This window comes from Odocoileus virginianus, chromosome 11, assembly GCF_023699985.2.
Source record: "Odocoileus virginianus isolate 20LAN1187 ecotype Illinois chromosome 11, Ovbor_1.2, whole genome shotgun sequence".
Lineage (NCBI taxonomy): Eukaryota > Metazoa > Chordata > Mammalia > Artiodactyla > Cervidae > Odocoileus > Odocoileus virginianus.
Genome location: NC_069684.1, coordinates 4,648,241 through 4,660,840, shown reverse-complemented (window position 1 = coordinate 4,660,840; position 12,600 = coordinate 4,648,241). Strand labels below are relative to the sequence as shown.

At 42.4% G+C, this 12,600-nt stretch overlaps 1 protein-coding gene across 2 annotated transcripts in view; it reads right to left on the bottom strand.

The window, feature by feature from the left end:
- Positions 1-12,600, bottom strand: part of ASPM (assembly factor for spindle microtubules) — a 62,706-nt gene that overhangs the window by 48,331 nt on the left and 1,775 nt on the right. For both annotated transcript variants that reach the window (XM_020916241.2, XM_070473846.1), the window contains exons 2-3: positions 6,149-6,292; positions 4,501-5,995 (exon numbers count right to left, since the gene is read on the bottom strand). In XM_020916241.2, coding sequence (XP_020771900.2) covers positions 4,501-5,995; positions 6,149-6,292 — 1,639 coding nt within the window. The remainder of the gene's footprint in view (positions 1-4,500; positions 5,996-6,148; positions 6,293-12,600) is intronic.

Here is a 12,600-nt window from a genome sequence, read left to right as displayed (position 1 = left end):
CCAGTGGCTGTGACAGAGGTCACATGTGCTGCAAAACCTGGATATTTACTGTCTGGACCTTCAGAGAAAAAGTCAAAGCTTAGCTTTGACTTAGAAGAATTGCAAATCCACGCCAATGGTCAAAATAAGGAATATGACCAATTTGCTACATAATATCTATAGGTTATAAGTTTCTTTCCATCTTAACATACTAAAAAAATAAAAATATGAGGAGGAGTTCCTCATTCTGAAGGTTTGCAAAAGCTAGTCCCTCTACCTACAACCATTTATTCTGTGGGAGACTTCCTTGGAAACGTCTCACAGCTTCTTGTCATTCCCATAAAGCCAAGTATGATTCCCTGGGCATAGCTCCAAGGACTGGGAGCAGCTGAGGACAGGAATGATGTCTTTTCTCCTAGTATCCACACAGCCTAGAACAATGAATAGCACACAGTAGGTACCTTATCAGAGTTGAATCAATGCACCTTGAAAAACTGACTTCTTTCTCTGCAGACCTTACAGGGTCTTGCACATCGCTGTGAGAACCTGGCTTCCAGTGAGATGAAAGGCCATCGGAGGTATAGAAATGGAGCATGTTAGAATCCAACTGATGAATATTTTAAAAGCATCGCCCTGGCAGCTAAGTGGAAAACAGGCTCCAGAGAAGCCAAGGGTGAAGGCAAGATCTGATAGGGGACCTGCAGAGACATAGGCTTGGATGGGGCCGTCAGTGATGGTGAGAAGTGACCCAGTTCTGATTGCACTTGGAAAGAAGACAGGATTTGTTGGTGGACTGAATTTAGAATCAGGCAGACTGTCTGAATTTCTAGAGAAAGGGTAGGAGAGATACACACTTAGGGACACCCCAAGGTCTGGGGCCTGAGATGAGAGGAGATCGTAACAGAAGTGTGTTGGACTGACACACCGGGGACAGATGTCACAGGACTGGGGGTGGCAAAGGGCTGCTTTTGGACAAAGTAAAGATGCTCACGAGACAGTCAAGTGGAAATAAAAGATGTTGGATAAGCGAGTCTAGATGAGAAGTCCATCCTAGAGATGTAAAACGAAGGCCTCCATGTAGAGGCAGTACTGAAAGCTGTGAGATGGCCTGAAAGCATTAAGGGAATGAGCAAAAGTATGAAAAAGTTTCAGTGGTTGAGTCCTTGTGTACTTCACAGTTTAGAGGCTGGAGCGACAGATGCAGAGGCGCCCCCAGGGAGGCAGGAAGAGAACCAGGAGGAAGTGGGAGTGGCAGGGTAAAGTGGTCCCGGAAGAGAGAGGTTGCTTAAGAGTTCAAGATGAAGACTGAGAAATAACCTCTGGATTCAGTGTGGAGGTGCTGATGACCTTGACAAAAAAAGGTTTTACTACAGTCATCAAAATCTGGTTGAAGTGACTTCAACAAACAGGAGAACTAGAAACAGCTAATAAAAGCATCTTTCAAAGTGATTTTCTTTTTACATTAAAAAGCACCTTTTAATTCAAGCGTAATGTTTACATGGAAAAGTATACAGAATCAGTGAACTGTCACAAAATGAACATGTATGTTCTTTCAAGGAGTGTTGTTTACAAGAAAGCAGAAAGATGCCAGGTGTGAATGGATATGTGGTATCAATGAGAAGTCTGTTTTTTGGGGGAGATGGAAGTAAGAACGGCGCTTTGTGCATGAATCAGAAATGACCCGATAGGGAGTAAAACCCTGGAGACGTGGGGAAAGGCAGCTGCTAAAACAACAACCGTGTAGACAGCTGGGGTCTTTACTGTCACTAGTAAAGAGCCTGCCTCAGGCGCACAGACCTCTCAGGCTGCCACAGGTGGGCAGGCAGCAGGGGATGGGAGCACAGTGGGTGAGGATGCCATGGGACTTGCCACGGCACCTCTGCATCCTTAGGGAGGTAGGAAGCAGGCTGCCGGCGAAGTTGAGGACCAGAGCACCAGCTGCTGAGCCTCCTGCCTGGGGGAACCCCAGCCTGACCACTTACTCCCCTGACCTCAGGCAAAGACTCAGTTTCTAGATGCGGAGGTGTCCTGACTTGAACATGTGTTCATGACAGCGTCTACTCCGTCTAACTGCTGTAGGTGTGAGAGGAGCTAACAGCAAGGCACTCACAGCGGGGGCTGCGGGGAACGTAGGCAGCAAACACTGGCTACTGTTACCTTGTCCTCAGAGGAGGAAGGAGGTGCTTGAGGTTTCAGGACAAAAAGGGAGGGGGGCAGTAGTCTGCAGCAGAGAGATAAAGTCAACAAAGCAGGACGACAGAGCCAAGAGCTGCGGGCTTCCTGGAGATGAGCAGTCATGGAGTTAAAGCTCAAGCAGCAAGGTTCAGGCATGGAGCTGGCCTGGGAACTGGAATGTGCCAGAAAAGCACGAAGATGGAACAAGGGACTACGATGAGCCGTGGAGGCCAAGCCAAGTGAGAAAATGATGACAGGTCAGGGGTGAGGGCTGGGGAAATGGAGGCGGATTCACTGGCTTTTAGAGAAAATGCTGAAATCCCAGCGAGGGAGACACTCTAAGTGTGTGGCCTAAGGAGGCCGGAACTCACAGGCCAGAGTACTGGAAGGATCTCCTTCAAGGATCTTGAAATCATAAAGACACATCATAAAGTAGAAGTTTTAGAGAAGGTCTTTCTTATGAGCCAAATGTTAAAATTCTCAGTCGTCTCTCCATGCAACAAGCAGAACTCAAGGTGGGGTGGTATGGAAACTGAGCTTCAAGCTGTCTGTGGCCCTTTGCTTTCTTGTCACCTGTTTCCAAGGAAGAAAGGAGAAGCAACAGTCTGGAAACAGGTATGAGATGGTGGGTGGTCCACGGTCCCAGGAGGTTCCGGGCCAGAGGAGGAGAGAAGGCGTGTTCTCGGGAGAGGGCCAGGTCAGGGCGGGAACAGGAGGAGGGAGCACTCAGCAAAGACATATGCGAAGGAAGGCAGTCAGTCCAGAGCACACAGGCACTGCAGAGAGCTGGGGAGATGCAGAAGGTGGCTCCCACTGGGGCACGCACAAGAAGTGAGCACAAGCACTCAGCTGTGACATTTCCTGTGAGTCCTGGAGTCCCTTTAAATTATCTGTTTCATAGCCTGTGTGGTTTGTTTTCCTACCTGGACCCTGACTGGCATCCGAGGCAGTCTGGGATTAGTCCTGACAGTTTCTGAGGCAGACAGGGGTGGGGCGGGTGAGGGCTGGGAAAGGAACGGTGAGGTTCCTCCTAAAGGAAAGAGGAGCTCGGGGCCTTGTCTTCATCCCTGAATAACAGCCAGGTACAGGCTAAGGAGATGCCGTCCCTGGGTGAAGGCCTCCTCTGCGCCCCCTCAGACAGTGTGATGGGGCCAGGTGTGCACTGGGCCCTCACTCTGGGACCTGGACTAAGGCGAGGCACGTTCAGTACTTCCCCGGTGCGACACTTGCAGGGCGAGCAAAAAACTGTCAGCAAGACAAGCAGGTAGGGACTTCCCTGATGGTCCAGTGACTGAGACTCCATGTTCCCAGTGCAGGGGGCCCAGGTTTGATCTCTGGTTGGGGAACTAGATCCCACTTGCCACAACCAAGAGTTTGTGTGCCATGTATCCAGAGAAAACGATGATCCAAAAGGATACATGCACCCCGCTGTTCACTGAAGCACTGTTTACAGTAGCCAGGACATGGAAACACAGTCTAAATCGACAGAGGAATGGATAAAGAAGATGTGGCACATACATACAATGTAATATCACTCCACCCATTAGAAAGAATGAAATAATGTCATTTGCAGTAATATGTGTGGGCCTAAAGAGTGTCATACTGAGTGAAGTAAGTCAGATAGAGAGGGAGAAATATCTTATGACATACCTTATGTGTGGAATCTAAAAAGAAATTATATCAATGAACTTACAAAACAGAGAGAGACTCACAGACTTAGAAAATGAACTATGGTTGCTGGGAGGGAAGGCATAGTTAGGGACCTTGGAAAGGTTAAGTACACACTGCTATATTTAAAATGGATGACCAACAAGGACCTACTGTATAGCACATGGAACTCTGCGCAATGTTATGTGGCAGCCTGGATGGGAGGGGAGTTTAGGGGAGGATGGATACATGTAAATGTATGGCTAAGTCCCTTCAGTTGTTCATCTGAAACTATCACAACATTATTAATCAGCTATACCCCAATACAAAATAAAACTTTAAAGTCTGGGGGGGAAAAAAAAAGAGTTCGTATGCTGCAACCAAGACCCGATACAACCAAATAAATATGTTAAAATATTTTTTAAAAATGGAAAGACAAGTATTTTAATGCAACAGTTCTTAAAAATTACTGCAGAAAAATCATGATGAATGAAACATCAAAAATGTAAATAAGAATGAGATCACAGTGATTTCAGAATTCGGCCCTACTCTACGTCTGACTCATCTTCCACTAAGCCAAGTGGTGGCTTAAAAGTACAAGCTGATTCAAGCTTCTCAATAGCAATTTACTAAACCAAAAGAAATAGAAAATATCCCCCATACAGGTATACGTTCATGAAAGATTTTAACGAGACTCACCAGTTTTCTTCTTCAGGTTTAATTTCTCTCTGTGGCTAACACGTTTCAAGGAGGTGGTTACCACTTTTTTTGTGTGTTTAACAGTTGATGTTTTAGACTCCACAGGAGAAAAATGGATCCTTTTGACTTCTTGTACTTCTGTGCATTCTGTAACTGTTACTGTCATATTTTCATCTCCTTTGTGTCCCTCACTCTTTCTTTTACGAGCAACTGAAGCTACCCTGCAAGGAGGAGTTACTGTCTTTTTAGAGCTCTTAGGTCTACTTGATATTAAATCTCTAGTTGGAAGAAAAGGATGAAAATCATCTTTCTGTTTTTGATCATCTGTTTCTTTTTCACAGTCACCCACTACGACATTGAGACATCTTTTTGCCTTTGGTTTAACAGTCTCCATTTGGTTTTCTACGGCCCAAGTGGTCTTTCTTTTAGTCACAGTGGCAGAAAGTATTGGGCGTCTCTTAATAGGTTTATCATGGTTGCGACTAGAAATATCCTGAACTGCTGAAAATTTAGGCTGGTTCTGTTTTTTAAAAGTGTAACAGTTTGACATCATTTCTAAAGCTTCGGATGCTTCAAAAGTAGCTTTTGAAGATTCTAACTGCTGACATTCAGAAACACAAGGTACAGCTGCGTTTTTTCTCTCATCTTGAGGAGGCTGTGAGTCCTGAAAACATCCAGTAGATAATGGCGACAATTTACATGTTTGCTGAAATCTATGTATATATGCCATATTATCTTTTAAAAATTGATTTGGGGATAGAATTGGGTTGACTGACTCTGTTTCTAGATCCTCATTTAGTCCATAATTATCATTTATGAAAGAATCTGGACTTAAAATTTTCCGACAGATTTCATGTACCCTTTTTGATTCCAAAAGCACAGGCCTTGTATTACCTTTCACAAATGTATCTGGTGAGAGACACATCACGAATTCTGGTTCATTATTGGATGCATGGCTATTATTCACAAAAGAATCTGGACTTAAAAAATGTCCTTGGCTTTGCGTGATGTTCAGACTTGAAGAATAATTTGGGGTAAGAGTAAGTTTACCGTTCTCTTCAATTTGACTATTAACATTACCTATGGAGTCAAAGGAAGTTTCAGTTATGCCTTTCTCATTAAAATGAAAATCTTTTGCAGTGTTGGCACCATCTGCTTTCACCAGTTCCCCATTTTCAGAAGCAGGAAGGGATGTGTAGGTCGTAGATCGGCGAATAGGAAGTGGCAAGCAGGTCTCCCTGTGGCACTCTTGGAAAGCGGGGCTGATAGGTGATATGGGGAGTTTATTTTCTTCAAGGATTAAAGGATTGCTTTCTGGTGGGGAAGAGTTTCCATTTGTTGCCAGATTCTCACAGGCTTGTAGTGGGCTCCTAACTCTGTCAGCTTTGGGGGAAACATTAAATGTTTTATTCACATTTTGAATATTTGAAACCTTCTTGTTATGACTTGAAGAGGCTGATACTTTGTTCTTATTAATAGTATCCCAAAGAGTCCTCTGCAAAGATAAGCAAAACATACAGATTAAGTTGATAACTACTGAATACTACTTATAGGCAGTATTATGTATGTTGCTTCAAGAGACCTGTGAACAAAATGATTTTACATATTATTTCCTAGAGTAAATTACAGAATGATGAAAACTTATTACCTTTTTCTTTTTCGGCTCTTCTGCATTTCCTAGTAATATAGCTTGGTGTTTCAGAATATCATTTACAAGAAATGTCACGGTCTCTCTTACTCGGCCTCCTTTTAATGGTGTCCAGGTAATAGAAACAACAATTTTTTCTTTAGGCTATAACCAAAAGAACATATTTTAAATGACTATAACAGTAGTGAGGTATAACAACACAAACATATTATATATTATTACAAATGGGGCTTCCCTGGTGGCTCAGACAGTAAAGAACCTGCCTACAAAGCAGGAGACCCAGGTTCGATCCCTCGGTTAGGAGGATTTCCTGAAGAAGTACATGGCAACACACTCCAGTATTCTTGCCTGGAGAATCCCATGAACAGAGGAGACTGGTGGTCTATAGTCCATAGGATTGCAGAGTTGGACACGACTGAGCAACTAACACCCCCATTATCAATAGAGAGAGAATACAGTAGAGGATTAATAGTTGTTAGTCACCAACATTTAACAAGTCAAATGTATCTTCCTACCCTAGCTCATTTCATTCTAAGGAAAAAGGCTAGCAGTAATAACAAAGTTCACAACAAAATAAAATTATAATAAACTCTTAATTGTATATGAAAGCAGTGGAACAGAGAGTCGACAAATCACTTTTAGTTCAGTGGTTTTTTAAAATTTAATCACATTATTTCCACTTCTTTAGACTATGTACAGAACTTCCATTTCAAATATAAATACCTAATATGAGAAAGACATTTTCGGAAAGAAATGTAAAGATGATCAGCTAAATTCCTTGCTCCCCACAAGCTTCTCTAAAGTCCATAGCACCATTATTGATAGTCCAGGCCTAGTTTCAGGTATCTAATATAACCAGTCTGAACCTCACACCCCTAGGAAGCAGATACTGTCATGACGCATATTTTATAGATGACGTAGAAATCAAGGTTCAGGAAGCTTTACGACGTCTGCAGCCCAGAGAAGCAAGGCGAGGTTCAATTTCAGCCTCAAGAAATACATTTCATGAGGCTATAGCCACCATGGAGAGTGCTTCTTCTTTCTGATGGATCTGGGAAAAGTAAATTGAAAACCTTCTGAAAGTGATCCACCATTCTGGATGCCATTAAGAACATCCATGATTCATGAGAAGAGGTCAAAATGTCAACATCAACAGGGATCTGGAAGAAGTTGATTTCAGTCTTCCAGAATGACTTTGAGGGGTTCAAGACTTTAGCAAAGGTGCAGATGTGGGAGAAATAGCAAGAGAACTTGAGTTGTAATAGGGAAGAATAAATCCCACTCCACAGCAGATCTGTTTCTTTTAAACTTTGTATTCCATTGCTTTTGTACAAGCTAAGAATGTTGCAGGTAGCTTGAAACATACAGGAGAGCCCATTCTCAAGGCTCTGACCTTTAAGTGTTACACTTTCCCATTAAGATAGAGATTAAAAAGTTGTAGAATACATTATAGCATTTGTCCTGTTGGGCGTTTATGGGAACATCATGACCTGACCTATAGGGATAGCTGCAAGAACAAAGGATTCTGACACCAAGAAGTTTGTAACAACAAACCAGGTACCCTCCTCTTAAAAAAACAAAAAGAAGAAGAAGCCTGAATTCTAACTAGGGTAAGATGGTTCTTTGGGACACTAGTCCACCGTCGTTTTGGTCAGCTGAATTTCCACATAAAGTCACTACTCCTTGCCCCAACAGCTTGTCTCTAGGATTAAGAGCCTGTTGTGTGGTGAGCAGTACAAGTGTGGACTCAGTAACAGATTTAGAAGTGTCTGAGGATGTGACTGAAATGCTGCAATTTCATGATAAAACTTGAATGGGTGGGAAATTGTTTCTTATGGATGAGCAAAGAGACTGGTTTGAGACGGAATCTGCTCCTGGTGAAGAGGCTGTGGAGATTATTGAAATGATGACAAAGGATTTAGAATATTACATAAACCTAATTGGGAAAGTAGAGCAAGGCTGAAGAGGAGAAACTTTTAATTTTGAAAGAAGTTCTGCTGTGGTGAAAATGCTATCAAACAGCACTGCAGGCTACAGAGAAATTATTCACGAAAGGAAGAGCCAATCAACACAGCACACTTCACTACTGTCTTACATTAAGAAATTGGCAGAGTCACCCCAGCCTTCGGCAACCACCACCCTGACCAGTCAGCAGCCACCAACATCAAGGTCAGACCTTACAACCACAAAACAGGTATAGTTTGCAGAAGGCTCAATTGATTGTGAGTATCTTTTAGTAGTAGTCTTTTTAGTTGAGATATGTATAGTGTTTTCTTCAACATGATGCTATAGTACACTTAAAAAATTACAGAATAGTGTATACATAAATTTTATATGCACTGGGAAACCAAAAAGTTCATGTGACTCATTTTTCTATGATTTTCACTCTATTGCAGTGGTCTGGATGAGAACCCACAATATCAGATCCACTTGTACTTAATGGGCTTATCTTTCAAATTTCATTGTCACTGAGAATTCAGATGAAATTATCTGTCTAGAATAAATTCAAGAGTGTGAATTCTTACTACTTGCTTCTCAATTTATACATAAAAAATTGTTTTTCTAATCTAAAAGGGAGAGCTCCTTCTAAAGAAGGAACTATTTAACAAATAGTTAGTGAGTGCCTAATGGCAGACATAGTGCCTGACACAGAGGTGGCGTATGTTAAATATTTAAGTGACAAAATTATTGAATGAATGAAAAACACACATGGCCTCTGGTCTCATGGACACTATATTCTGCTCAATAAAAAGAAATGACAAAATCTAAATAAAAAGATAAGTACAAAAATACAAGTCCCCAGTACTGTCATCAATGAAACAAAAAAAGGTTGAGAGGCACAGCAATAGTGAAGGGAACTATAATCTCTAACTGGCTGATTAGAGATTATAATGATTATAATATTTAAGCTAAAACAAAGTATAAGAATGAGCTGGATACACAGAGCTAAGTGAAAGTAGCTTAGCCGTGTCCGACTCTTTGCGACCCCATGGACTGTCCATGGAATTCTCCAGGCCAGAATACTAGAGTGGGTAGCCCTTCCCGTCTCCAGGGGATCTTCCCAACCCGGGTATTGAACCCAGGTCTCCCGCATTGCAGGCGGATTCTTTCCCAGCTGAGCCACCAAGGAAGCTCAAGAACTCTGGAGTGGGTCGCCTGTCCCTTCTCCAGGGTACCTTCCCAGCCCAGGAATTGAACCGGGGTCTCCCATATTACAGACGGATTCTTTGCCAACTGAGCTGTCAGGGAGAAGCGGTTCAGAAGGTACCAGCACATGCATAGCCCTGGAGCCAGAGGGTCAGGGTTAGGGTTAGGGTTGCCTCGTAGGACAACCCCAGAGGCAGACAGAGGACCAGTGTGGTTTAACAGTAGTGAGAAGGCAAATGACCTGCGACACATGAGGCTGGAGAGAGAAGCAGAGGACTGCTGTGTGTTTGAAAACTCTCTAGCACATCTAAACACTGTAAACATTACTTAGGTGTACAGTTGGCTTCAGGGGTTTTGTTTTGTTTGCCTATTTTCTTTAAGGCATACCAAAATGAAGTTCAAGTCTTTTTATCCTTAATTGAAGGCTTAATCCTGTAACCCAGGAGAGTACATTGGAAAAAAAGATGCTCACAATGTCCCCCCCCCCCTTCCTCTTTCCTACCTTCTCCTCCTCCATCCACTCTCCCATGAGGAAGTCCTTCTTTAATTTGTAACAGTCCATAGACTAAGCCACTGAGAGCAAGTCAGTTCTGAGAGACACTTAAAAGGGGTTTATAACTGATACCTGCTTTTCGGACTGTGATGGTGATAGTCTATCTACAAAACTTGACTTTTTATGGAGACAAATACTCTCAGAGGTGTAAAAACTGAGATAAAACATGAAGCATTTTGCTTTTTCCCCTTGGTAAGTCTTCATTTGGATTCCCTACCCATTTCCCCCTTGCTTTCAACCTCTTAGTATCTCAAACAAAACAAATGAGGGAACAGATCTGTTATATATTTTCTTTTAAATACCTTCAGTAATGTCAGTCTATGCATAACTGTTAATTTTTTGAACAGAAGCATTGCCAAGTGTCTGAGATAAGAGTGGTACTATTTTATCTGGATTCTAAGAGAGACATTAGAAAGTCAGGATAGCAATTTAAAATGTGTACTGCATCTCTTCTTGGGGAGGAAATTTTTAAAAGCTGGGAATCAGTGAACAAAATCACTTATCATTTCCCTCAAGTCCTAAGATTCTGCAGTCTTTGTTTACACCCTTATTAGTGACAAATCAGAAAATGACAGTTGTAGTCAGTGACAACAGAAGATACGTGGTTATTAACTGGATCTGGCTCGCCCCCTGGTGGCCATAAGTGCAATGGACAGAGCAGTCTCAGAAGCCCAGAGGTGAAGAGAGGGAGGGGCAGAGTCAGTTTTGGGGCTGCTATTAAGCCAGTTCATCCAAGTCTTCCAGTCAGATCAAAATAGCATCACACTCACTGCAGACAGAAGAAGGATGGCTTGTTTTATTAAAGAAGTGCAAGTGGCCTCATGCTAGTTTCTACTCATCTGTAGCAGAAACTCATATTCCCATAACTGGCACCAATGAGTCTGTTAAACCATCCAGTTAAATTATTTGCACACCTGGCTACAGGAATCACTTTGAGGGGGTTGTGGAAAGTAAAGATGCCCTGGTCCTCACCATGGCCTACCAGGAGTGATGCTGAAGCCAGGCCCTGGTATCTGTGGTTGTTCATAGCTCACCAGGAGGTGACACACAGCCAGGACGGACACACAGCTTAACTCCATTCAGTGAGATGTGCTTTAGTCGCTAAGCCGTGTCTGACCCTTGTGACCCCATGGACTGTAGCCTGCTAGGTTCCTCTGTCCATGGGATTCTCCAGGCAAGAATACTAGAGTGGGTTGCCATTTCCTTCTCCAGGGGATCTTTCGGACCCAGGAATCGAACCCAGGAATCTGCAATGCAGGCAGATTCTTTACCAACTGAGCTACAAAGGAAGCGTTCAGTGTGGCGGGTGGTGATTTTAACTGACTGTCATTATGAAGACTCAGACCCAAATGACACAACCCCTACATGACAGCTGTCATGGGCAGATTTGAGCACACCAGTATTATCACAGTTTTAAAAAGCATGATTAGGAGAGTAAGAGAAACCCAAACAATCATTTAAATTTTTTTCCCCTTTGTCCTCAATTTTATAAGCTGAATGTCTCACACAGTACCTGGCAAAAAGTAGAATGAAAAATAGTTTTTAATGTATCATGGAAAAAAAATAGATAAGTATACAAAGAAGGATGCAAAAAAAAAAAAAATGTTTTATCCTTGAAAAGGGCCGTCCATAAATCTGCTCTGCAAAAAATATCCTGAATGAGTCTCTGGTCTTCATTCCTTTTCAGGCCTAGATACATTGTATTGTAGACCTATTTTTATACCAACTGTGAAGTCACTCTCTGGCAGGTATAACACTTTACCTAGTGGTTCTTGAGATGCCATCTGCATACAAAAGATCTTGTTTAAAATGCAGTTTTCTGTATTTAACCCCAGAGATTCACATTAGCAAGTGTGGAGTGATGAGCAGAAATCTCCCATATTACAAGCAATCCAGACAAATCTGATGTGAGTGGTTGAGGCATCTCAGAGAAATACTGCTTAGGCCTACGGTGACATGCTAATTCACCAAGGGTGTGTTTTAGATAAGGGAAGTTCACATAGGTATTTTCTACTATTGTGCTTTTCAAAATGTGGTCCTTGGACCAGTAGCAGAGGCATCACCTGGGAACTTCTGAGAAAAGCAAATTCTAGTTGTCCTCTGCACCTATGGAATCAGACTCTGAGGGGCCCCAAGTATTTTACATTTAGGTGATTCTGATGCCCTCAAATTTAGAACCACCAGTCTCCTCAAAACATCCCATCCTTCTTGGTACCTATCTGATGCAGTGTCTCCTTGTTTTTAGAAGTTCCCTTCATCCTCCTAACATATGTCTTTAGGATGGAACTATGCCTCCTGTCTTTGAATCAATATAAGTGAAAGTGCACGAGATTTAAAGACCTGGATGAGAATCCCAACTGTGTCAATTGCCAAGAATAAAACTATATGTGTAAATGTTTCCACCCTCTGAGCATATTTCCTTGTTAAAAATTAAGAAGGGAACATTTATTCAGGTCACAGTCAAGATCTTTGCTTGAAGCTTTCTCTGATTTGAGCACCATGCACAGCTTTAGCTGGCATTACTTCCAACTAACAGTCGAGAAAATAGAGACTCTGAAGAGTGAACCGAGCTGCCTAACTCTGATCCACTGCACACAAACCCTTTGACAGCGGTGCCTTATCCTCTAATGTAAATAATGACCCCATGAGTTTGTTGTAAGGATTAAATAAGCCAACAGAGTTGAGAACAATTTGTAAAAGGTAAACATTATCGTTTGTATGTATTATCTTAGTGGTTGAGTGGAATCAACAC